General features: G+C 43.2%; 1 protein-coding gene across 2 annotated transcripts in view; it reads left to right on the plus strand.

Annotated features, from left to right (window-relative positions):
- The window catches only part of Mon2 (MON2 homolog, regulator of endosome-to-Golgi trafficking), a 61761-nt gene that overhangs the window by 23059 nt on the left and 14017 nt on the right, over nt 1-24685 (plus strand). For both annotated transcript variants that reach the window (XM_051176159.1, XM_051176160.1), the window contains exons 8-26: nt 911-1105; nt 1870-1994; nt 2480-2616; nt 3744-3897; nt 5715-5941; nt 7899-7980; nt 8705-8889; nt 9844-9956; nt 10406-10510; nt 10834-10914; nt 10993-11066; nt 11148-11238; nt 14493-14594; nt 15929-16039; nt 18389-18564; nt 19350-19512; nt 20764-21057; nt 21844-22042; nt 22499-23124. In XM_051176159.1, coding sequence (XP_051032116.1) covers nt 911-1105; nt 1870-1994; nt 2480-2616; nt 3744-3897; nt 5715-5941; nt 7899-7980; nt 8705-8889; nt 9844-9956; nt 10406-10510; nt 10834-10914; nt 10993-11066; nt 11148-11238; nt 14493-14594; nt 15929-16039; nt 18389-18564; nt 19350-19512; nt 20764-21057; nt 21844-22042; nt 22499-23124 — 3240 coding nt within the window. The remainder of the gene's footprint in view (nt 1-910; nt 1106-1869; nt 1995-2479; nt 2617-3743; nt 3898-5714; nt 5942-7898; nt 7981-8704; nt 8890-9843; nt 9957-10405; nt 10511-10833; nt 10915-10992; nt 11067-11147; nt 11239-14492; nt 14595-15928; nt 16040-18388; nt 18565-19349; nt 19513-20763; nt 21058-21843; nt 22043-22498; nt 23125-24685) is intronic.

Consider the following 24685-nt stretch of genomic DNA (forward strand, 5'->3'; position numbering starts at 1 on the left):
TATAGTCGCTTTTGATTTAGTGTTTGTCTTCCCGTTTTTGTCTTTCTTGCCCCCAACATTTTAAAATTTTATAATTAGAATAAATTGTAGAAACTTATTTATGTAGACTTCCCCAGGCCTTGGAGTTATGAAAGAAATGCGAAAGTGAGCAGTTTCTTCTTCCTTGCTTTCCTTTTTTTTAATGTGCATGGGTGTTTATGTCCGTGTGTGTGTGCGCGCGCGCACGCGTATGTGTGTGTATACCATGGGCATGCAGTGTCCATGGAGGCCAGAAGAGGGCAGCAGATCTGTAACAGGAGTTGGAGATGGTTGTTAGCCAGTACGTGGGTGCTGGGAATCAAACATGGGCTCAAAATTTAAAAATCACAATTAGAACTGGTGCACTTAACCATGAAATGATCTCTCCAGCTCCTAAAATAAGCCACTTCTTAATAACACCTTCTTGAAATATTTCCAGTTTGTGTTTAGTCTATTTAAGAGCAGTGCACATTTCAAACCCGTGTGTAAAGTACGGCAGAGGCCTCGTGAGACCTTACTGCTGACTTACGGGCAATGCTCAGATTCTGGGGGAGGGGCAGGCATCCTGTCCAGTTGTATATCCAATAGTGAGCACCCAGCCTCCCATTTGTATTTTCGAACCCAGATCACACAACGGCACCTGTTAAAAACTCATTGGGAAACAAGCAAGCAAAAGAAGAGCAAGCACTATGGGAAGGGTTTGTAAGGAAAAGGAAGCTTGGAGGCGTGGCCAGGGCCAGGGCCAATAAGAGAAGGTGGGGAGTAAGCAGAGTGCATTATGTGCATTCTGAAGGTGTCAGAGCAGCACTGACTAAGGAAATGCAGTTATTAGATTATTTGTGATGATCTCTTTCTGCAAACTAAGTGCATCCTTCTTTTCCTTTGCCAATAGCATCAGGAATTCAGTTTCCTCCTGAAGGAAAGGGTGTGTCCTCTTGTGATCAAGCTCTTTTCTCCAAACATAAAGTTCAGACAGGGCCCCAGCACTTCATCCTCCCCTGCACCAGTGGAAAAACCCTACTTTCCCATCTGCATGCGCTTGCTGAGAGTGGTGTCCGTTCTCATCAAGCAGTTTTACAGTCTTCTGGTAAGTGTTAGTTTCCGAACATGCTTGCACATGTAATCGCATGCGGTGTGCGTTAGCGCCTTGTCTCTCTGACAGCTTAGAGGGGGGCAGACTGACTTTTTGGCTCGGGGTTTCAAAGGTTTTGATCCTTAGCCAGCTGATTGTATTACTTGGGGCCTGAGCTAGGCAGAAATGTCATGGGTGTGGGGGATGTCACAGAATGCTGCTTACCGATGCACACATGTATTTGGTGCACAGATATGCGTGCAGTAACATACTTATATATTTAAATTAGAAAGGAACGAAAAGAAAAAGTGCATTACTAACAGCAGTGATTGCTATTGCTCAGCGCCAGCCCTCACCTGCCTGTGTCTGCGCATCCCTCAGCTGCTGGGTTTCTCGTTGTCGTTCTGTTCTCTTTTGTGTTTTGAGACACGGCCTTGCTGTTGTCGCCTAGGCTGGCTCCTAACCTCTCCTTCCTGAGTGCTGGGATTATGGACTTGCACCATCACGCCAAACTGCCCCTTTGGTTTTTCGTCATCTAGTTGTATATGCGTGTAGAGTATTCCTGCAGGGCAGACCGCACATCTGTGAACAGTTCGTAGGACTAGAGAGGCAAGACCCTGGTGCACCATGTTTTCCAAGAGCAAGGGTTAGAGACATCAGGTGTCTAGCAGGTCCTCAGCTAGAGGAGCTGTGTTTTCAGCAAACTCCTCTCCTGCTACATTTACCCCAGTTACTCTTAAGATGATTTGACAGACCGTTTAAAAATCTGCTCTTTTTAGGTAACGGAGTGTGAAATATTTCTGTCGCTTCTGGTGAAGTTTCTGGATGCAGATAAGCCACAGTGGCTCCGAGCTGTTGCAGTGGAATCCATACACAGGCTCTGTGTGCAGCCGCAGCTGTTAAGGTAAGGTCACAGCAATGTTGTGAGCTGGCCAGCTTGACAGTGACTGTGCTGAGCTGGGAAGAGCCCAGTATCTATTCGTAAGTAGTAGTGATGTCATCCAAGAAAATGGTGCGTGCGTGCGTGCGTGCGTGCGTGCGTGCGTGTGTGTGTGTGTGAGAGAGAGAGAGAGAGAGAGAGAGAGAGAGAGAGAGAGAGAATACCAGGAGGACGCTTGGGAAAGACCTGGGAGAGGTCAAACACATGGGGGACAATGGCTACCATCATTTACTAAGCAAATACAGCCAACATGTCTTTTCTTTTTGTTGTTTTGTTTTGACTTGAATCCAAACCTGTGTCTCTCACCCCAGGCAGAGAAACCACTCAGGTGTGACAAATGACCCTGAATATGGAACTGGAACTACTAAGCAGTACCATTTGTTTGTAAGATGTGAACAGCACAGTACATTAGAGTGCTTTTCCCAGAAGTGTTTAACATTTTTTCGCAGGTCATTTTGTCAGTCCTATGACATGAAGCAGCATTCCACCAAGGTCTTCCGAGACATTGTCAATGCGCTGGGGTCTTTCATCCAGTCTTTGTTTCTCGTCCCTCCCACTGGGAACCCTGCTGCAGCCAACCAAGCTGGTAACGTCGCTTTCAGATCTCCTCCCTGGTTTATAGTATTCTGTTAGGAGAGAATTCTTGTACCTGTACAAACTTAAAACATCTGCGTACATTGAGAGTAAAGATTTTAAAGAGTAATTTGACTCTACCGTGGCACACTGTTCTTTCAGAGTACGTTCCCTCTCTGATATGCTTTCATTCCCTCTGATCACATAAGGGTGAATCGTTAGGTGCCAGTCTTCATTTTAGAGGAAGTCTTTGTTGGATTCTTTAGAGAGTCTAGACATGTAATCTCTTGGGAGGTCTTAGTTTCTTAATAGAAGTTAACTCACAGGATTTGAGTTTGTTTGGAAATCAGTGTGTGGCTTCTTGTTCCCTTTATCATCTTTCACTATGACTTTGACCTACTTGATGAATGGCCTTTTATTTTAACTCTTCATTCGCACCTTCCAGAAGAGGTCTAATATGAAGCATTAAAAATTTGTGGCTTTGTCTGCTCTTACAACTGTGTGTGTGTTCATATATGTGCAGGTGCAGGCCGGTGTGTGTGTAGGCTAGGGGTTAGCCTTGGTCGTCATTTTCCAGGATTGTCCACCTAGTCTTTTGGGACAGGCCTCTCACCGGGACCTGGGGCTCACTGAGTAGCTGGGCTGGCAGACTAGCAGGCCACTGAGATCTGCCTGCTTCTGCTCTCCACTGCTGGGATTGCAGAGTGCAGAAGCAGGCCCCGGTTTCTTGTGTGTACCGGGGAGCGAACTCAGGCACTCCTTTGTGTGTACAGTTTATATCCATCGGTTTATTCCTGTCTGAGCTTCTCCGCTGACTTGCTGGGTTTCATTCACTTACTGTGAGGTTCGGTATAAACTAATGCCCACTGTTTTCTTTGAGACGTACGCATAAATCTCTTGTGGTACTGGGGACAACCTTGGATCCCCATACTTGTGTGACAAATGCTTTACCAATAGAGCTGTCTGCCTAGGCTCTCTAGTGTTTTAAAGAATAGGTGCTCTGGGTAAGAGAATTAGGAGTGTCATTTATAGGTGTCACACTTGTTTTGTTAGCACAGGGTCTTCAAATCTGAGTTGGAATGTACTGACTTGTAATCAACTAATAAACTGTTATCTTTGCTTTTCCTCCTTATCTGATAGGAAACAATAATGCCGGTGGCCCAGTCTCGGCACCAGCCAGCTCAGGAATGGTGGGGATTGGCGGAGGTGTTACTCTGCTACCAGCATTTGAATACAGAGGGACTTGGATACCTATCCTGACCATTACAGTTCAAGGCAGTGCCAAAGCCACCTAGTGAGTACTAGCAACATTGTTCTTTAATAAATAATACCACTGACGATGATATTTTCCTTCTGCCTGAATTATATTTAATGTTGCTAATGTAGTTTGGAGCTTATTTTTTGTCATTCTAAGAATTTTAATCAGGAATAATTTTTATTTTCTTGTATTTGCAGGCTGTTAATAGCATTATGAAGCAAAAATGATTTATTTACCTAAGAATTGACTCAGTTGTCCAAATAGCTTCTTAGTTAAGTATATGCCTTGATTTTTTTAGAACTCTTAGACATAGTTCTTCTAGGATTGAATTGTCTTTGACAATTTCATCTTTATTTAAACTAATTTCTCCAGTCTACAAGATGGAAGTTGTCATATAGCTAAGTTCAGGACTCTTATCTTTTTAATATTTAGGAAACGTGTGAGGTCCTTTTCTCTTGTGGTTATTTCCAGTCATCGTGTTTTATTACAGCAACAAGAACAAACTAGAAGGACCTGCGTTTTAGGCTCTGTCGTACACAGGGTTTACAGAAGCTGCTGCTGTTCTATAAACTGTTCTTTCCTTGCTGCTGGTGTGGATGGAGCACAGTGGTTTTACGTGTTGACCGAGTCATTTCACATACTTTTTAATTGTGTTTTTGATATTGTATCTAAAAAACAGTTGCATAACCTACCATGAAGATTTATGTCTATGTCTCTAGGAGTTTTGTGATTTTTTTTTTTTTAATTTAGATCATTGATTTATTTCTAGCTAGTTTAATATACAATAGAGGTCTAACATCTCTTTTTCTTTGGATGCGAATGTAATTATCCTGACACTGTTAATTCTCTTCAGTTGAATTATTCATTCTTTGTGTTGTTAGCTTGAGAATTAGCCCCATTTGGAGGGATTCAGAACCATAATTCCTCATTTGTCCCAATTTTAGAACATAAGATTTATTGTCTTGCTCTCTGAACACTTTCTCCTATCTAGTAGAACAGAGCTCGACACACAGATGTCCCTCGTTGTTACTTGTACTGTGGGCTGACTGAGGTCACATGCCATCTGGGTAGCTCAGTTATGTTTTCTGTGGTGTAAAGTCATCTTCCTCTTTGTGGCTTATTTTGTTTTATTATTTATTTATTTATTTATTTATTTATTTATTTATTTATTTATTTTGAGGCAGGGTCTCTCTGTGGCTTTGGAGCCTGTCCTGGACCTCTTTCTATAGACCAGGCTGGCCTCGAACTCACAGAGATCCGCCTGCCTCTGCCTCCTGAGTGCTGGGATTAAAGGTGTGTGCCATCACTGCCTGGCATGTTTTAAAATAAAGTATATAAAAAAATAATAAAGTAAAGAGTTTGAGGAGCATTGTAATCTGTCTTCATATATTTTATGTTAGCTTTTGTATTTCTCATATCAAAAAATAGCAAAGACATCAGTACATCTCAAGGAGAAGTTATGGTAGCAGCCAGGCCTTCATCTTTCTAATCATTTTTACATTAAAAATAGTGTGTGTGTGTGTGTGTGTGTGTGTGTGTGTCTGTGCTCACATGTGTAGGATTGGAGGGCAGCTTGTAGGAGTCGGTTCCCTCCTCCATCACGTGGGTCCAAGGGACCAAACTCAGATCCTCAGGCTTGGCAGCAAGCGCCTTTATACACTGAGCCATTTCTTCAGGCCCTCTGATCAGTTTAAAATACAGCAGAGGGATCCTTCTATAAATGAGACCAGGTCAGGAATGTCCCTTAATTTTTGTCTTCCTGTAATTTTTAGAGCCTACAAATTATGGAAATAGCCTCCTATGTTTTCTTTCCTGTATCTTCTCCTTCGTGCCTTAATTGTTCATGATTTCAGCCTAGAGATGCTGGACAAGGTCGAACCCCCAACTATACCAGAGGGCTATGCCATGTCTGTGGCGTTCCACTGTCTGTTGGACCTTGTGCGCGGGATCACCACCATGATAGAAGGAGAGTTAGGAGAGGTTGGAACTGAGTGTCCTGCTGTCACCGAAGGAGCAAACTCAGTGTCATCAGAGCAGCGTGATGAGCAGTCAGCGTCAGACCAGGCGGATAAGGAGACAGGTATGCCATGCTTCTGTACTTCAGTGACACATCACAGTGGTCTGAAAATCAGGGAGAATTCAGAGAAATGTTCCCGTGTCATCATTCACCCTTACTTCCCAGTTACTAATCCTGTATCATGTGTCTTACCTTTCTCTTTATTTGTATACATATCACTGTCTTTTTTCTGTACTATTTGAGATTTTGTAGATAGGATGTCTCACTATGCCTTAATAATTGGATGTGTGTTCCTAAAACTTGATTATAGCCTTCCCCATTCTGATGAAGTTGCCAGGAGAAATTAGGGCCAATCCAATAGTTCATCTAAGCCCAGATCTTACTCAGGTTTGCCAGTTATCACAGCGGTTTCCCTTGTGGTCCCATTTGTTGAATTTATCGCTGTATGTAGACATTTTTCTGCAGTGTAGGACATAGTTCTTTTGTTTGTTTTATATGACCTTGACATTTTTAGAAGACTATATCCCAGATTGGTGTATTCATTTCTAAGATTAGCACAGGGCAATCCCTGTGTTTAATTTAGCTACCGATTTGATTTATCAATATGCGAGGAAGCAAAAATACAAGTTTGTGTCATTTTTGGAGATGCTCACTTTTGAATAAAACTGGATTTTTATTGACTCAAAGGAATTGTAACCAGTGGCCATCATGTTTTGGTGTGATGCTCAGGGTGAGGCTTCTGAAGTGGGACCATGTTCTTTGGCATTTCCGATGTTCTCTTGGTAACCCTTGCAGTTTAACTCTGCACGATGCTCATCTTAGACCTCAGGTGTGTCTTGTCCAGTCCAGGCGTCAGTCTTTGAAGGGCCCTGGCAGATAACATTGAGACTGACATGTAGGCACTAAGTGTGCTTCGTGCTTCTTGGAGAAGAGGCACTCATACCTCAAGTGTGGATTTGAAAACGCCTGGTCCTGATAGTAAAGACATCATCATCCAGCTTCTCTATCCTCATTCATTTCTACAGGGTCAGTTTTAACTTTCCACACTTGTAAATCCCATCTCCAACAGTGAGGTGCCCTGTAAACAGAGGCGGAGCTTTTCTTTTGTCCCGACCGCTCAGTCGCAAATAAACACACAAAGGCTTGTATTCATTACAAAATATTTGGCTTAAGTCAGGCTTATTACTAACTAGCTCTTACGGCTAAATTAACCCACTTCTGTTAACCCGTGTATTATTACCGTGTGGCTAGTGGCTTTATCTGCTCTCTAGCATCTTGCTTCCCAGCTGCTGATTTCATGGCTCTCTCTGAACTGTGTCCTTCCTTCTCTCTGTATGTCCTTTGTCTTTTCTGCCTACCTTCTGCCTGGCAATAGGCCAATTCAGGGTTATTCTGAACCAGCGGGAGGAGTATGTAATCACAGAGTACAGAAGGACTACCCGACCGCAGTGCCCAGGGCCATTGTATTCCTGTGTTCATTTACTCGTCGATTCTCAGCAGATGCAACAGTATTGTAGCTGAGCAAATGTGTAAGATGGTAGGTAGTCTGCACTAATGCCCACTTGCTCACACAGACAGACAGTGTGGTCTAGTGGAGGGTTAGGGAGCAGAAGTGACATTATATTTTTTAAAAGGTATTAGTTGGGTTGGAGAGCTGCTGACCACGCTTCCAGAGGTCCTGAGTTCAATCCCAGCAACCACATAGTGGCTCACAACCATCTGTAGTGAGATCTGGTGCCCTCTTCTGGCCTGCAGGGATACATGCAGGCAGAACACTGTATATGTAATAAATAAAGCTTTTTTAAAAAAGGTATTAACAGAGACGTAATACGTGTTTTAAAACAACTTAACTTTGAAACTTTTTTTATTATGAAGCTATCACAGCTTCTTCTACATTTTCATTATTTGGGTATTTTAAGTATTGCTGTTTGATGTCTGAGTTGTCACTAGGCTATTGAAGGTCATGGACTACAGTTCATTGTAGCGGGTGTACCATGATTAAGTGCTGTCTCCTGTGCAGGTAGCAGAGCCGTTTGGGAAGAGATGGTGAGTGCCTGCTGGTGCGGTCTTCTCGCGGCGCTCTCGCTCCTTCTGGACGCCAGGTATTGATCTTCGTAAGTTTTTTATTATGCCATCGCACGTAAAAGCCACACTAAACTTGTTTCCATTTGTCCAGAGAACTTATTTCCTACCTGTAGTGTCCTGTAGGATTAGAGCTGTTGCTCATCTTTACTGTCATGTGCAGGGTTAATAACCCGTGTGTGCCCTGTCATTCCTGTAAGGGCACTGCCCTTTGTCTCTCCCTCCTGTAGCCCCGTTTGCTGGAACTCCCACTGGGATTGTCACTATGCTCTAATCAAAAATGTATTTCAAACTAGGGAGCACTTGTATCCTGCCACGCCTGGCCGCTGCGGAAGCCAGGCAATTTACTACATGTTTCTCCTCAGCATCGACTGGTTTTTAAGATGCTTGATGCCAGGTGTGGTGGCTCATGCCTATCATCCCTGTGTTTACAAGGCTGAGAAGATGAACTGCATTGAGTTTGAGGCCAGCCTGGACTACAGGCCCTGCCTCAAAACAAAAGAAATAAAATGCTTGATATCTTCAGTTTAATCTTTAAGTTCCTAGTCCTTTTTCCAACTGTGTATGTGCATTACAGTACATAGTTGAGTATTTTCGATATTAGGTTAATTGGTTAAAGTTCCACCCTAAGTAGATTGGTTTTAGCTTTTCTTAAAACCTCACTGAATGTGTAAGCCCACATCTTGTTTTAAAGTGTAACTTAAAATAAATTAATCCGATAAACAAAATGCCTTATCTTTTCAGCACAGATGAGGCTGCCACTGAGAATATTTTAAAGGCTGAACTGACTATGGCTGCTCTGTGTGGAAGACTGGGTCTTGTAACTTCAAGGGATGCCTTCATCACCGCAATCTGCAAAGGGTCCTTGCCTCCACATTACGCTCTGACCGTGCTCAACGCCACCACTGCGGCTACACTTTCCAGTAAATGTAAGGTTAAAGTGCACAGCTTTCTCGCCATGTAGTGGGATGGTTAGGAGACAGAGGGTGACGGACCGCCTCTGTCCAGGCCTCTGCTGCCGTGTGCACTGTTTCCTCCAGGCACCTGTTCGCCTGCCTCTCCACTCGGCTCACCTCTTCACACAGTTCTGCCCACCTCCTCCCCCTTGAAGGGCTTCTCTGTGCAGCCCTGCCTGTCCTGGCACTCACTCTGTAGACCAGGCCGGCCTCAAACTCAGAGATCCGCCTGCCCCTGCCTCCCCAAGTGCTGGGACTAAAGGCGTGCGCCGCCACCACCCAGCTAAAATAGCTCGCTCGTCTCTTTAAAAGGGAAGAGAGAAGATGGGACTTACGTCATTGGACCTTTCTCTCTTCCTAGTGTGGCCACATAGCGTACATCTCTTTCTGCTCTTCCCTGAGAAAGGTGGAGAGAGGAAGAACCTAGTGATAGTGATTTTTAGTAATAATTATGTAGATAAAGTAATATAATCCTGGCGTTCCTTTACAAACTATAATATATGGTTGCAATGATGATTTCTGTTTTTCTATTTGGCCTAGTAGACCTTAAATTAACATTCAAAAACTTATTTTCTTTGTAAATACTGTTTTAATACATTTAATGTGTGTGTGTATTTCAATATGATAACTCAGATTTCACACTCAACATGTATTTGCGTCTAACTAGAAAGGCACACGTAGACACATGTTTAAAATACTTACCGTGTCTTAATTCTGTTTTGCTGTGAGTGAGTGACCTTAGCAGTTTACATAGAAAAGTGCTTCTTCCCATCTGCTGCTTTTGTTTGCGCCTCATGAGTTTTCAGTGCGCATGCATCTGGGTGAATGGCGCCGCTGCGCAGTTGCTCTAGTGAACTTCGCTTTACTAGAGCGATACCGAGAGAACTAAAGCAGTGCCTTACGCCCAGCCTGTGCTTTGTGCTCTAGCGTACTCTATCCAGGGCCACAGTGTCATGATGATAAGTCCGTCCAGTGAGTCCCACCAGCAAGTTGTGGCAGTGGGCCAGCCTCTGGCAGTCCAGCCTCAAGGGACAGTAATGGTAAGGCGTCTAGGGTGCTGGGTTAATTTGGTCAGGGACACCGGTTGTGCCCACCTCCTCCCCCCCCCCCCTTTTTTTTTTTAACTTTCCAAGTGTCTTCCCCTGCTGCTCCACACTACCTGCTGATGCAGCGTTCCTAACTGGAGAGTGAGGGAGGAGCTCTCCTGCCTGTCTGGGTAGCCCTGTCTCCACCCTCCCGAGGGCCGGGGTACAGGCAACTCACTGTGCCCTCCCAACATGCATGTGGGCTGTGGGGATCTGAACTCCAGCCCTCACACTTAGGTGGCATACATTTTACCCAGTGAGCCGCCTGCCCAGCTCTGATGACACAATTTTAATTCAGCAAATGTGTGTTTTATAGTATTTAAGATCTGTGAATGCAGTGGTGCTGACTTGTGATTTGTAAGGCTCCACAGCAGCAGCTGCCAATCTGTCTCTCTCCACCACAGCTGACCTCCAAAAACATCCAGTGCATGAGGACACTGCTTAACTTGGCGCATTGTCACGGTGCTGTTCTCGGGACGTCGTGGCAACTCGTTCTGGCGACTCTGCAGGTATGTTCTAGCATCGGGGTCTAGATCAGTGGTTGCTAGCAATGGAACGGTGTCTGTTGGTCCTTCAGGCAGGCCTAATAATTGCGTGAAAAAGGAGAGGATGAGGAGTAAATAAAACAAGTGGTTTCTATTTTAGGGAGTAGTGGAGTACTTAGAATGACCTAAATCGTACTGCTTCTGCATGCTGTACCTACTTTATATGAATGGTGCTAATCACTTTCATTTTAATTATTAGAAACGAATGGTTTTAATTTTTATTGCTAGATATTACCACTGGTTTTATTAGAATTCCTATAGTTTTATAACCTTGTTTTAATTGTCAGCATCTCGTGTGGATTCTGGGACTAAAGCCGAGTGGTGGTGGTGCCTTGAAGCCCGGAAGAGCTGTAGAAGGACCCAGTACAGTAAGTTAGAGCCCTTCTTACCCCGTGGGTGCCCCTTAAAAACGCCACCCTTCACATTTGGCTTCATCCTTCCTTCAGGTTCTGACAACAGCGGTGATGACAGATCTGCCAGTGATTTCCAACATACTCTCAAGGCTGTTTGAAAGCTCACAGTAAGTCTGTTTTAAATTGACAGCCACATTGTTCCTAGCTGTATATTTGAGATGAAATTGTCTTTTTCATTTTCATTTTAGGTATCTTGATGACGTATCTTTGCATCATTTAATAAATGCACTTTGTTCCTTATCTCTAGAAGCAATGGATATGGCCTATGGAAATAATAAGGTGTGGTAACTTACATTTCTCTTTAGTTATAGAAGGTGTCTAAGTGCCTTAGTGTTTGACTGGCAGGGCTGGTGCTTTGGTAACAGTGAACTGTCAGCGTTTGCCATTTGTAGGAGGAGGCAGAAAGAGGGCATGGCATAGCTCAGGATTGGTCCAAGGGTCTGGTGTAATTTAAAATTATGTCCCTTTCTTCTTGTGTGCTGAATATCCTTAATATTTTATAAACAGCACAACACAGTTCTCATAAGTAGCTTGATAGCATTTGTATTTGACGTTTATGCTTTGGTAACACACGACTGCAGGTGGGAAAAGTGTGGCGGGTTAGGTGTCTGTGCTGTGAGCTGCGCTGCCTTCATAGGGACACTGTTTCCTTCTCACAACAGTCACTCTCCGCACTTGCAATTGAACGCTTTCACTGGCCATTAATTAGTAAGTAGGCTAGGCCTCTCCCCCAGTCAGGTAAGTTTAGAACAGTACTTCTGATACTAGCATTCAAGAACATCTCTGTCTGTACTCGAAACGTTTTCTGTAACATTTGTAAAGCACAGGACAATCTGAGCATTATCATAGTTTAGAGACCATCCTTTTAAATGAACTGTGTTTGAGGCTAACAGCATTCATAGTAAGGCCCTTGCCTACACAGTGGGAGGCCTTGGGTTTGATTCCATGACCACAGAAATAAATACAGAAAGAGTGAATTGAAAATAAGAAATTTGAGCTGAGAGAGTGACTCACGGTGCTTGTCTGATGGGTGTGTGGTCATAGCACTGCAAAAACAGAATGGGGCCCTCTATACTTTTTAACCGTGTGTGTGTTCGTTTGTTCAGGTGCCCTTGGAGGTCAGAAGGTAGTAGATCCCCTAGAATAATATCAGGTGTGAGCCACCAGTGTGGGTTCTAGGACCTGAACTCTAGTCCTGTGCAGGAGCAGCCAGACAACTGTCCAGCCTCCTTTCCACATTTAAAAATATGTATAGTGTGGTCATTTCCAAATAAATAATGAAGACAATGTAGCTTTTAAATAATAACTGTACGGCTTTCAAGCTACGTTGTCTCCCAAGTTCTTAATTATTATTCTGTGCTCTGTGGCTTGTCGTCACGGTTTATGTGACTCTTCTGTTCCTGGAGCTGAACAGTAGCTCAGTTGGTAGAGTGCTTGCCTCGTGTGCATGAGATCCTGGACTGGATCCTTAGCATCACGTTAGAAGCAGACACTGGCCTACAACCCCGTACTTGGGCGATGCAGGCAGCAAGACCAGAAGCTCAAGGTCGTAGTTAAATCTTTATGAAGTCCAGGTCATCCTGGACTACATGAGACTCTACTTACTAGGGATTAGAGAGGAGGCTCAGAGGTTAAGAGCCCTGGCTGCTCTTCCAGAGGACTCAGATTTGCTTCCTAGTTCCTATATAGCAGCTTATAACCACCTTAACTCCATATTGGGATCCAAACTCACTCTTCTAGCCCTCCTTGGGACACTATGTTCACACGGTGAACAGAAATATATGCAGGCAAAGTACCCACACACATACAAAAACAAGAAAAACTTGCTTATTGCAGTATGGTTTTATGTATCATATCTAGTTAACTATATTAGCACTCAGGTGTTTGAAAATATGTATTATTTGTTCCAAACCCAGGCAAGAATAACATTAAATCCAATAGTAAACTATTCAGTTTGTTGATATCTTGAAAAATGTTACATCTTGAAATTAAATCTCAATACAAAACTATACTATTTTTAATAGAGTGCCAAGTGAAATACAGGCAGATTGGCAGTGCTTTGTGAACTGTATCTATTTGATAGACACAGCATGCTTATTTTCACGTATGACACTTGACTCTGAGGTATAAAGAGAAAGGTTTCTAGTTTAGAAGTGAGTTGGTGACTATGGAATGAAAATAAATTTTTATACAGTGTTTAAGTCAGAGAGTCCCAGATTCTATTCCCAGCGCAAAATAATGTTCAAACATAAATAATATAAACATATGTAATGTAGAAATGCTCTCCATGGACAAGATGTTCTGGTTCCCTTCTCTGCCGGACTGTGTCTCTAGTCTGTCTTCCCCGTGGGTTTGTTAGAGTTCTTTAAGGAACTGCAACCTCCCCTCTCCTCCACCCATGTGTAGCCCTGGCTGTCCTGGAACTCCCTCTGTAGACCAGGCTGGCCTCAAACTCAGAGATCTGCCCGCCTCTGCCTCCCAGGTGCTAGAATTAAAGGTGTGTACCACTGCTGCCTGGCAAGAACCCTCAAATCTTGAGGATGCTTCCTACTCAGGGATACACTCGGAGTGAAGTGATCAGGGTGACTGACAAGGCAGACTTGTTTTTAAAAGGCCAGTCTCATTCATATACATGGCGCTTTTATTCATTGTTTCATCTTCTAGTTGAAGGACAAATGTAAACCTAAACTCTTTAAGTTTCATATTCTTGCATGATTAATTTATTGCAGTATTTGAGTAGAATATAAAACTCATGGAACTTTAGTTAAAACTTTTTTGTAAAAACCCTTCCAAGTGTTGAATCCAGGATGTGTATGTGTTCCTTTAACAGCTACAAATGATTGTGTGTACCCCATTTCATGAAGAGGAAGGAGACTAGTCCTAGCGAGTCATCCCTTGGGGAGACTGACTTTTACCACGTACTTTCCGACAAGATGTAGTTTATATACTATTATCTCCATTTTACAAATTAAAAACTTCAGTAGATACTGTAATCTACCTAAGTTATGTAGCTGTTCAGTGGCCTAGTCAAGACGACATACCATGCATTTAAAACTTCGTCTGCCTTATTTCTCCATTAACATAAATTCTTAGGGTACCTTTAGGTTAACTCCTGCCACAATTGTCTTAAAAATCTACCATAATTCTTAGGGTACCTTTAGGTTAACTCCTGCCACAATTGTCTTAAAAATCTCAGTGTAATTTAATTTATATCTTCTATAAGGGGAAAAAAAGACACTGTGAAATATTTTCATGTTGTAAATGTTTTCAGTTAGTATAGAATTTTTTTAAAGTTGCATTTGTAGTCTTTAAGATCTGTAACTTATTCACACTTCATTTCAATATAATTTTAGGGTAGCTTTAGCTATTCCAGGGTGGCAAAAAGTCTTGTCTTATAATAGGTTCTATTATGTACTGCTAACTTTACATATGTAGACTAATCATAATTTAATCATAATAATGTTCTGTTTTATTCGCAGTCAGATCTCAGAATTCTCTGTACCATATCAAAATGTAACATGTTCCCTCCTTAGGAGCCGTCTCTTTTTGCTGTTGCCAAACTCTTAGAAACTGGTCTGGTTAATATGCACAGAATAGAGATTTTATGGAGGCCTCTAACTGGCCATCTACTTGAGGTAAATGATCTTTCTTAAATACTATACGTCTTTACTCATGAAAGCATGTACATTGATCTTATGGTTTCAATTTAATGACGAAATAGCTGATTCCTCCTCTTGCTCCTTATAGTTTAAGGACTATAGTTGTATAGTAATGAGCTTGGGGAAAGGTTTGTCAAATCAAAATGGGTCAAATTTTAGCTTGTGAAGTAGCAAAGATAGCCGATGTCTGTCAGGAACGGCGTCCTTTGAGCACAGACTCGCCTCAGTTTCAGGGTTCTCACAATTTGAGGAGTTTGGGATGAGAGCGAGTTACACATGCGACTTGTTCACGAGTGTGCTGCACTGAGTATCGTGAGAGAAAAAGGCTGCTTTGCTGCCTCAAAGTCATAGACAGTCAGATAACGTTATCTAGGTACATCTCTTCAACTTGCAGCCCCTTGATGAGTGGCTGGTATTTACCTCCAGCTGCTCTGTTGATCCGTATGTTTGTGTGTAGTTTGGGGGCCATAGTCATTTAATGTCATTTTAGAAACCTGAGAAAGAGAGCTGTTCTTCCTAAAATTTTACCAATTTTATTGGCATTAAATTTATCAATAAAGGGTATGTGCAGTTTTCTCTATGATTAAATCATCAGGGGAGGCTGGGCTCAATATAGCATGCCATAAATTGGATTGTTGTATCACATGTTAAAGGCCCGGGTTCAATCCCTAGCTCTGATGGGGGGGGGTGGATAGGGAGGGGACAGCAACAACTGTAGTAACTACCACTCCTTAAGATAAGCTTGCTTCTGCTTCCTCTGGTGACTGACATGCACACACACACACACATTCACACATACATACATACACACACACACACACACACACACATACATACACACACATACATATACACACATACATACACACATACACACATTCACACATTCACACATACATATATACATACACACATGTACATACACACACATACTTACACACACACACATACACACACATACACACATACACACATACACACATACATACATACACACATACATACACACACATACTTACACACATACACATACATACACACACATACATATACACACACACCCTCTCCTCCAGTATCCTTCCTTCCCTGTGACTGGTTTCAGTTTGATCTTTTGTCTTTTTGTCTTTTCTCTATTGCCTCCCCTTGCCTTTATTCAGAAGGTAAGCTCACAGAAAGTTTTCTCTTTACTGAATATATGTTTTTAAGTTGTAAAAAAACAAAAGCTGTAATAGTTTTCCTGTCGTCAGGTTAGTGCATGCCTCTTACCTTGTGTGCACTGCAGTAGTTTTAGTGACCATGCCTTTCTTCAGGTTTGCCAGCATCCGAACTCTCGAATGAGGGAGTGGGGAGCAGAAGCCCTGACGTCCCTCATTAAAGCAGGGCTGACGTTTAACCACGAGCCGCCGCTCTCCCAGAACCAGGTAAGAAGGGTGCTTGACCATCACTCGCAGGGGGACGGTCGCGTCAGTGTCGTCTCACGGTACCCTAGTTTAAACCCTTTGTGAGACAGGGTCTTAGGACCCAGGCTGGCCTCCCTGGACAAGGATGACCTTGATTTCTTGGGCTCCCTGTCCTCACCTCCCAAGTGCTGGTTTTTTTTTTTTTTAAAGATTTATGTGTTTATTATATACATTGTTCTGCCTGCATTGTGCCCGCACACCAAAGAGGGCACCAGATCTCATTACAGATGGTTGTGAGGCACCATGTGGTTGCTGGGATTAAACTCAGGACCTCTGGAAGAGCAACAGGGCTCTTAACCTCTGAGCCATGTCTCTAGCCCCCAAGTGCTGGGATCTTAAGGTGTCTGCCACCAAGCCAGTACCTAAAACGGAATCCCTAAGCAATCAATATTCTATTTTACTTGTAGGCTGTGGACCTCTTATGAACACTAACAGTGTTAGGATGGGTTTCATTCAGGGATGCTGAATGACGTGCACAAATCCTCCGGTGTTGTCCCCTAGTCTGCAGGCTGCCCTCCCCACGCAGCACCTAGGTTTCGGTCTAGGGCCTCCTCGGCCTATCTGTCCCTGGTCACCTGTGACCAGTTTCTCTCACTCCTCTCGCACAGCCAGTACAGTAAAGTAGGTTTGGTGTGCATGTGTGTGTGCCTGGGGCGCTTGCTCCCTGCTGTGTGTCAGTACAGAGGCCAGCCATGGACATGGGATGGCTTCCTCTAGGACAGTCTGAGTCCGAAGCTTCCCATGTTTCCCGTTCTATCCACCCCCATCGGTGGCGGATACAGATGGTTGCTGGGCCTGCCCGCCTTTTTATGAGGCGCTGGGAATCTGAACTCGGTCTTCATGCCTGGCTGGCGAGGCTTTTACCCACAGCATGTATCCCCAGCTCCAGTACAACATTGTATTCTTAAATCATTAGTCACTTGGTACGTTGAGAATTCTCTGGTGGACTCAGTTTATGTCCTTTCTTTCTGAAGTCCCTGTCAAAGACTGAGTGAGGCCAAAGCACCTGGCGGCCATCAGCGTGCCCTTCTGCCCTCGTGTCTTGTGAGTGAGTGTGTCCCACAGTGCGCCCGGCACGCCATTGTTGACCGTAGCCTTTAAAACAGGGTGATTGGCACCATAGACAGACTGCTGCTCCTCTGGAGCTGGCAGTTCAGCGAGTCCTTTTTTTCCCTGCTACAGCTTGAAGGGTTTGCTGCTGCTTCTGCTGTTGCTAGGGGCTGGACTCACGGCTCTGTACGTGCTGGCTGTTAGGGCTCCAACTCTCAGCTGCATCCGTTGCTGGTGATGTTTGAAGACAGGGTTTTGCTGTAGAGTCCTGCTGCATCTGTATCCTGAGTGTTGAAACTGCAAAGCGGACTCTGGTTTGAGGCTTTAAAATATATAAACTACTCTTGGCTGACAAAATGGCTCAGGGGGTTAATGTGACTGACATCAATTCTGACTCCCTGGGTTCAGTCCCCAGGACCTACATGGTACAAGGAGCCAGCTGACTCCCACAAGTTGTCGTGACCTCCACATACATGATGTGGACACACTCACACATACTAAACAAGTAGTAATAAACACATTTTAGGCTCTTTTTCTATCCACTTTATTATCCTCAGCATCTGCTTGGTATCTGGCACACAATGAAAACTTAATATTTGTTGGGTAAATTAACAATGTAAAATAAAAATTGGAGAGCACAGAAAAATGAAGTGCTTTTCAGATGCTGAAAGGAACAAAACACAGTGCTTTCCCCCCCCCAGAATTGTGCTTACCAATAATTGTTATTAAAGTATATAGTTTCAAACTATTATAGTTGCATGACATATTAAAGAAGTAAATGAAAAATACTAGATACTGTTTTGTTTTGTTTTTTACTTAAAATGCAGCTAATGATACATTTCTTTCAGTGAGGTCCATCGCTAGTGGGTCTAGACAGTAAGGCCACTCCACCTTTACCCTGAAGTTTTACATACTGAAGATTGGTTTGCTTTTCCCCTTAGAGGTAGAGATAAGAAACAGATTCCTAAAGATTACCACTGGAGGCATCATAGTGTGTGTTCTTCCAGTAGGAAACTGTGTTTACTGCAGTACTGAGAATGGAAGTGAGTGGAGCCCTCACAAGGAGCAGGAGAAGCCGGTGCACCCTGTGGTCCCCGCACTTAGCCGCTGAGCCACAAGGTCACTTGAGCCCAGACTTCTAGACCAGCGCAGCGTAGAGATGGCATTGCCAAAAGCTAAGAGGGGCGTGGGACAGCTGTGACAAAGCCTTCCTCCTGTCTTTGGGCTGCTTTTCCTAATTAGCCTCTTGTTCCCCTTTAGAGGCTGCAGCTGCTTTTGTTGAACCCATTAAAGGAGATGTCCAGTATTAACCACCCAGATATTCGACTCAAGCAACTAGAATGTGTGTTGCAGATTCTGCAGAGCCAGGGAGACAGTCTTGGGCCTGGGTGGCCATTAGTACTTGGAGTCATGGGAGCGATCAGAAATGATCAAGGGTAAGTATTTGAAATGGAAACCCAACTTGTGAGAAAGTCCTGTAGTGAAAATTTTTCATTTAAGCCTTCCTGCTCATGTCCAGGATTTATCGTCACTGACCCGCGGTTAGCTCTGAGAACTCTCAAGTAATGTTTTAGTTTGAAAAGGATAGAAGATAGGCTGTTTTCTGAGATTTGCATTAGATATGAGATAAGCAATCTAACATTATATAATAGAGCTGAAGGACCTCATGTATTAAGACATCTGAAGAAATTCCTTTAAAATGACTTTGTCTCAAACATTTATTCTGTGAGTATTGTATCCTCAATACTGTGCTTATTAGTTGTTCTGAGTACACTAGAATACAAGTAGAAGGACTTCAGCACGAATCACAGCTGTAGCGTTAACTAACAGCTTTAGCCAGAATTGGAAACGGTGTCCTTTGCTTTTAGAAGCGGTTTGCCATTTGCCTTGAGTATTTGCATTTTAGGGTTTTACCCAGGGGAGGGATAGAGTCCGATAGGCTCTGACGGGCGCCACTGTACCAGAGCACAGGCGGCGAGCAGAGACTGTCGAAAGCAGCGGCAAGGGCATCCTTTGGTTTTGGTTTTCTGAGACAGGGTTTCTCTGTGTGGCTTTGCAGCCTGTCCTAGCTCTGTAGACCAGGCTGGCCTCGAACTCAGAGATCCCCGTGCCTCTGCCTCCCGAGTGCTGGGGCTAAAGGCGTGTGCTACCAATGCCTGGCTAAGGGCGTGATATCTTACACTTTTCAATGTGATTTTTTCCGTGTCTTTTGTGTTTTCAGAGAATCGTTGATAAGAACTGCCTTCCAGTGTCTTCAGTTGGTTGTGACAGATTTCCTACCAACAATGCCTTGTTCTTGCCTACAGATAGTTGTAGATGTTGCAGGGAGCTTTGGACTTCATAACCAAGAACTTAATATTAGTTTAACCTCAATAGGCTTATTGGTAAGTATCATTGCTTTTCTTATGATGTCATTTTTAAATGACTGTTATGAAGTAAGTGAATACTTACAAGTGTGGTCTGGATTCTGGAAACTTCTACTGGCTTTTAAGTACCATTAAATACTCTCGGAAGCACACCATCAGTAGCAGGACATTTGAAACAGTTTGATATAGTGAGCTTTAAAGTTTATGAGGAGAGGACTTAGTGAGACAACACAGTCAGTCCGTATAAAGGAGACTCAAGACGTGGCGTTAGTGCGCAGATGCCGTGACCTTAAATATCAGTGCGTTTTCAGAGACAGTTCGGTCACACAGCTTTGTTTACAACTTCCGTTCATAGCCTCCTGCTGTCAACAGCACCGTGAGACACGGGAGACAGGCAACCGGGAGACAGGTGTGTGCACTTTAGTTGTGGTGTGCTAGCTCTCGTTGGCTATCCAATTATTGACATTTGAGTCTCATTTTACATATCGTGAGTATAGAAGGAGAATGTTAGGGCATTGCAAGTAGTAAACATGAAGAGAACATGAAGAGAACTGCCCCCAGTATTTGTAATTAATCTAAGGAAATTGTTTGAACTCTTACCAGCGTGTTAAAATTCAGGAAGTTTATAAAGCTGAACTTAAATTTCTCTCATTAGTTAAGTACTATTTGAAGGCAGTTGTTTAGGATCTCCTAAATGTTTATTATAACTCAGAAGTTCCATAAAAGTAAACTTTAAACTTCTCACACGAAACAGGTAAGTTAGTGTTTTTCTATGCAAAAATGTGACCATGGAAGACAGTGTAATCTGTCACATACAAACCTGTTGCCAAAGAGCAGCTAGTTAATTCAGCTACTGCTGACACCCCCTCCTTTATGTGGACATTCACAGGGTTGGAGACACCACGTTTCCATTAATTCACATACTTCGTTATCCCTGAGAATAAAATCTATGTTAAGATAGCAGCTGCTCTTTTTGTATGCAATTACAAAACATTAAGTGATGCTAAGGAATTATTTTGTTGTGGTAGTAATGTATTGTTTTATAGTTAACAATTATAATGACTAGGTGCTATATATATCAACACATTGAAATTCATTATCCTATATATAATGGAAACTTTTCATAATAACAGGCACAGGACAATAAAAGTTAATGCTAAGACAAAATAATTAGACACACTAATGAGAGAAATACTTTATTGAGTCTATTCTGAAGTTTAAAACAAAACGTATGAATAAAGTTACATATTTTTATACTTTTCTGTTTAGTGGAATATTTCAGATTATTTTTTCCAAAGAGGGGACACTATTGAAAAGGAGTTAAATAAAGAAGAGGAAGCCCAGCAGAAACAGGCGGAAGAGAAAGGGGTCTCTCTAAGTCGGCCATTCCACCCTGCACCGCCGTTTGATTGCTTGTGGCTGTGTCTTTACGCAAAACTGGGTGAGCTTTGTGTGGACCCGCGCCCCGCTGTGAGGAAGAGCGCAGGGCAGACACTGTTTTCTACAGTCGGTGCGCATGGGACCTTACTGCAGCACTCAACCTGGCACACGGTCATCTGGAAGGTACTGGGAGGCGCTGTGGGCTGGTGGCTTCTAGGTGATGGGCGCTCTTATACTATGTACTGTTGGCTTTTTAAACCATTTAAATCATTCCCATGCATTTGTCATCACTTTTACTGTGTGTGTGTGTGTGTGTGTGTGTGTGTGTGTGTGTGTGTGTGTGTGCGCGCGCGCGCGCGCACGCAACTGTGTCTGTGCGCTCAGACACTCATGGACGCTAGAGGTTTCTGTCCGGTCCCTCCTTCACTCTGTCTCCCTGACGAAGCAGCTTCACTAGGTTCCTTACAGCAGCATGTAACAACTCTATTGTCCTCTCCCTCTTCCTGTCCTGTCCTTCCTTCCTGTCGTGTTGCTGTGCTGGGAATTGAACCCAGGACTTTGTGGCTAACATTACTTCATCCTTTGACATTTTCTGTTTCATGAAGCAGGCCCTGCTCTGCTCCTCTGTCCGGGCCCCACCCCATCTCATTTTTCTTATTGGCACTAAGTGCCAACTAACTTTCACTTGCTGACTGTTTTCCCAACACTTTAGTCATTTGGTTCTAAGCTCAATCTGGACATGTCCGTAATAGTACTTTTTGCTTGGACCTGTATCCTTGTCTCAAGTAGGAGCTATAGGTATTCTGCTGATGTTCTGTCCAGTTAGATTTACTATTTCGTATTCTGTGACTTTAAGCATAGGTTTAAGGAAATGCGGTTGCCTGTTACATATTTTTGGAACTTCTAGTTTCTTTGCCATTACTTAAGCTGTCATCAATGACCTCTTTATGACCTTTAATAAATGTCTAGGTACTCTTTCATCTACTGGACCGAGTTCGAGAGTCTTCTACGACTGCAGACAAAGAGAAGATTGAGTCTGGGGGTGGAAATATTTTAATTCATCACTCAAGAGACACAGCGGAGAAACAGTGGGCTGAGACATGGGTGCTGACATTGGCTGGAGTGGCAAGAATCTTCAATACCAGGCGATACTTGCTGCAGCCGTTAGGTATATAAATGCTTTCCTGTTCCAGTTACACAAGTCAGTTATGTTAAAAGAGATTTGGAACACACATAGAAGAGTCTTTGGGGCTTGATATAGAGTAATACCTCCCAAGAACAATTAGTCTCAACTATGGCCTTTGAGTGGTGGGTTCGTGTTCGTTTCATTGAGGGAAAAATAATGCCCATACCCTTTGGACTAGCCTTGTAGGTATAGTCATGAGCTACCCAGCAGGCTTGGTGGTTCTGGGGATGGAACTCCATGTGAGGCTTGAGTGCCAGGTGCCTTTTTTCTGAGCCATCTTGCCAGCCCCTAGTTTGTGGTTTTAGTACCTTAGAACCTAAGTACATTCTTTTGAATTTGATGTCGATTTAAGCAGAAATGAAACAAATATGTTCCAGAGTGTCTACGAGAATGGTCATTTTTATGCTAATTGGCCCCCTTCCACTTTTCTTGATACAGGAGACTTTTCACAAGCTTGGGATGTTCTTCTTGACCACATCCAGTCAGCTGCACTCAGCAAAAACAATGAAGTGTCCCTGGCCGCTCTCAAGAGCTTCCAGGAAATCTTACAGATTGTGTCCCCTGTCAGAGACTCGGAGAAGCCCGAGACACCGCCAGTGGTTAATGCGCCTGTGCCTGTCCTCATAGGACATATTTCAGGCCCAGGTCTCAATAGGCCATTTGTAAGAACAGATTCCATTGGAGACAAGCTTGGTAGATACAGCTCTGAGCCGCCCATAGTGACTGATGAGCTCGAAGATTTAAGCCTCTGGTGGGCTGCCTGGAATGCCTGGTACAGAATCGGTTCTGAAAGCACGAAGCCACCTGTTACTTTTGATAAACTAACCTTTATTCCCAGCCAGCCTTTTCTCACAGCTTTAATTCAGATTTTCCCAGCTCTCTACCACCACATAAAAGCTGGCTTCAACATGGATGACTTGCACAAGTTGGGAGTCATATTGCATGGTGCCGTTTCGGTCCCGATAAGTTCAGATGCGTCCCCTTTCATCCTTCCGTCGTATACTGAAGCAGTCCTAACGAGTTTACAGGAAGCTGTGCTCACAGCTTTAGACGTTCTCCAAAAGGTAATTAACCTTCACAGCTGCATAAGCAACAGTGAATATGGCTTTCTGGATATTTTTATTTTGCAGTAAAAGCTTCATGAGATAAAATCATAGAGATTTTGAGATTGTTGTGTATGTATATGTTGGGATAAACTTAAGACTGTCAGGATTTTAAAAACTTACTCTTACATTTTCAAAAAATGTAGACTGGGTGTGGTTGGCGCACGCCTTTAATCCCAGCACTCAGGAAGCAAAGGCAGGCAGATCTCTGAGTTCGAGGCCAGCCTGATCTACAGAGCGAGTTCCAGGACAGGCTCCATAGCAATAGAGAGAAACTCTGTCTCAAAACACAAAAACAAAACAAAAAAAGTAATTCAGGTCTGTTCTGAGTCATTAGGAAGGTGCTTAAGTCTTCTAATTCCAGTTTAAGTAAAGTTAGACTCTGCAGCTAGAGAGATGGTAGAGGGGGCAAGAACCTTCCAGAGACCCAGATTCAACTTCCAGCACCGCTGGATGGCAGACTCCAACTGTCTGTAATCCCAGTTCCACGTACCCAATACTCTCACACAGACGTGCATGCAGACGAAACACCGATAAGTACTCTTTTTTTTAAAAAAAATGCAGTATAAAGTTAATTCTGAAATTATTGGTAGCCTATACTAAGACACATGTGTATTTTTCTTACTGCGATTTTCAGATGTTTTGACCTGTGTAGTATTTTCTACAACATTAAGTCACAGATTTAAACAGATATAAAAAGCATTGAATACATTCAGATTGAGAAGCAAGACCATATCAAAATAACAAGCAAGTTATAATTCATAACTATCAAAATTCTAACTCAGGGCCAACAGATGTCTAACTAAGCAGGTAAAGAAGCTTGCTTCTAAACCTGGCAGTGGTCCCTGGGACCCACATGGCAGAAGACACACCCCAAAAGTTGTTCTACTCTCCACATACATGCCATGGTATAAGCATATGTACACACTTACACATGTAATGGGGTAAATGTGTTAAGGGGAAAAGAAAAGGTGAACACAGTCTGGTGTAATGCGTCATCAGTGACCTCAGCATGAGCAGGTCTGAGGCAGGGAGGTTCACATGAAGTGTGGAACTGTGCCCTCGGGAAACAAACACGGACGGAAAGGGCCAGCCCAGTGGTCAGCCATTTCAGCAGAGTGGCTGAGACGAGAGGGAGCTCACCCGTAAGCCGTCTGTCAGGCCAGTTTCTACGTATTTGGTGGCTTTGTACCTGGCTGGGATGGTGAAGTGCCTGCTGTTTCTGCTAAGGACCATGGGACCCAAGAGCTAAGAACACTTTCTTACCTGTGTAACCTTAGTTGCATTGTACAAGAAACAAACTGTGGCTAAACTCAAAATGTAAAACGATCTGACGTTCAAGGACTGTTTGAGGGGTGTCAATCTCTACAACTGAAATCAAAATTAAAAAAAAAAATTTCATTGAAGAAAAAAATATGATCACACAAATACATTGTTTATACATTTCCCTAAAATAAAAGATTTTCTACCCACCACCCCCCAAAAAAAAGAGTCATTTGGAGATTTCCCAGATTCTTGACCT

Source organism: Phodopus roborovskii, unplaced genomic scaffold (assembly GCF_943737965.1).
Source record: "Phodopus roborovskii unplaced genomic scaffold, PHOROB, whole genome shotgun sequence".
Taxonomy (NCBI): Eukaryota; Metazoa; Chordata; class Mammalia; order Rodentia; family Cricetidae; genus Phodopus; species Phodopus roborovskii.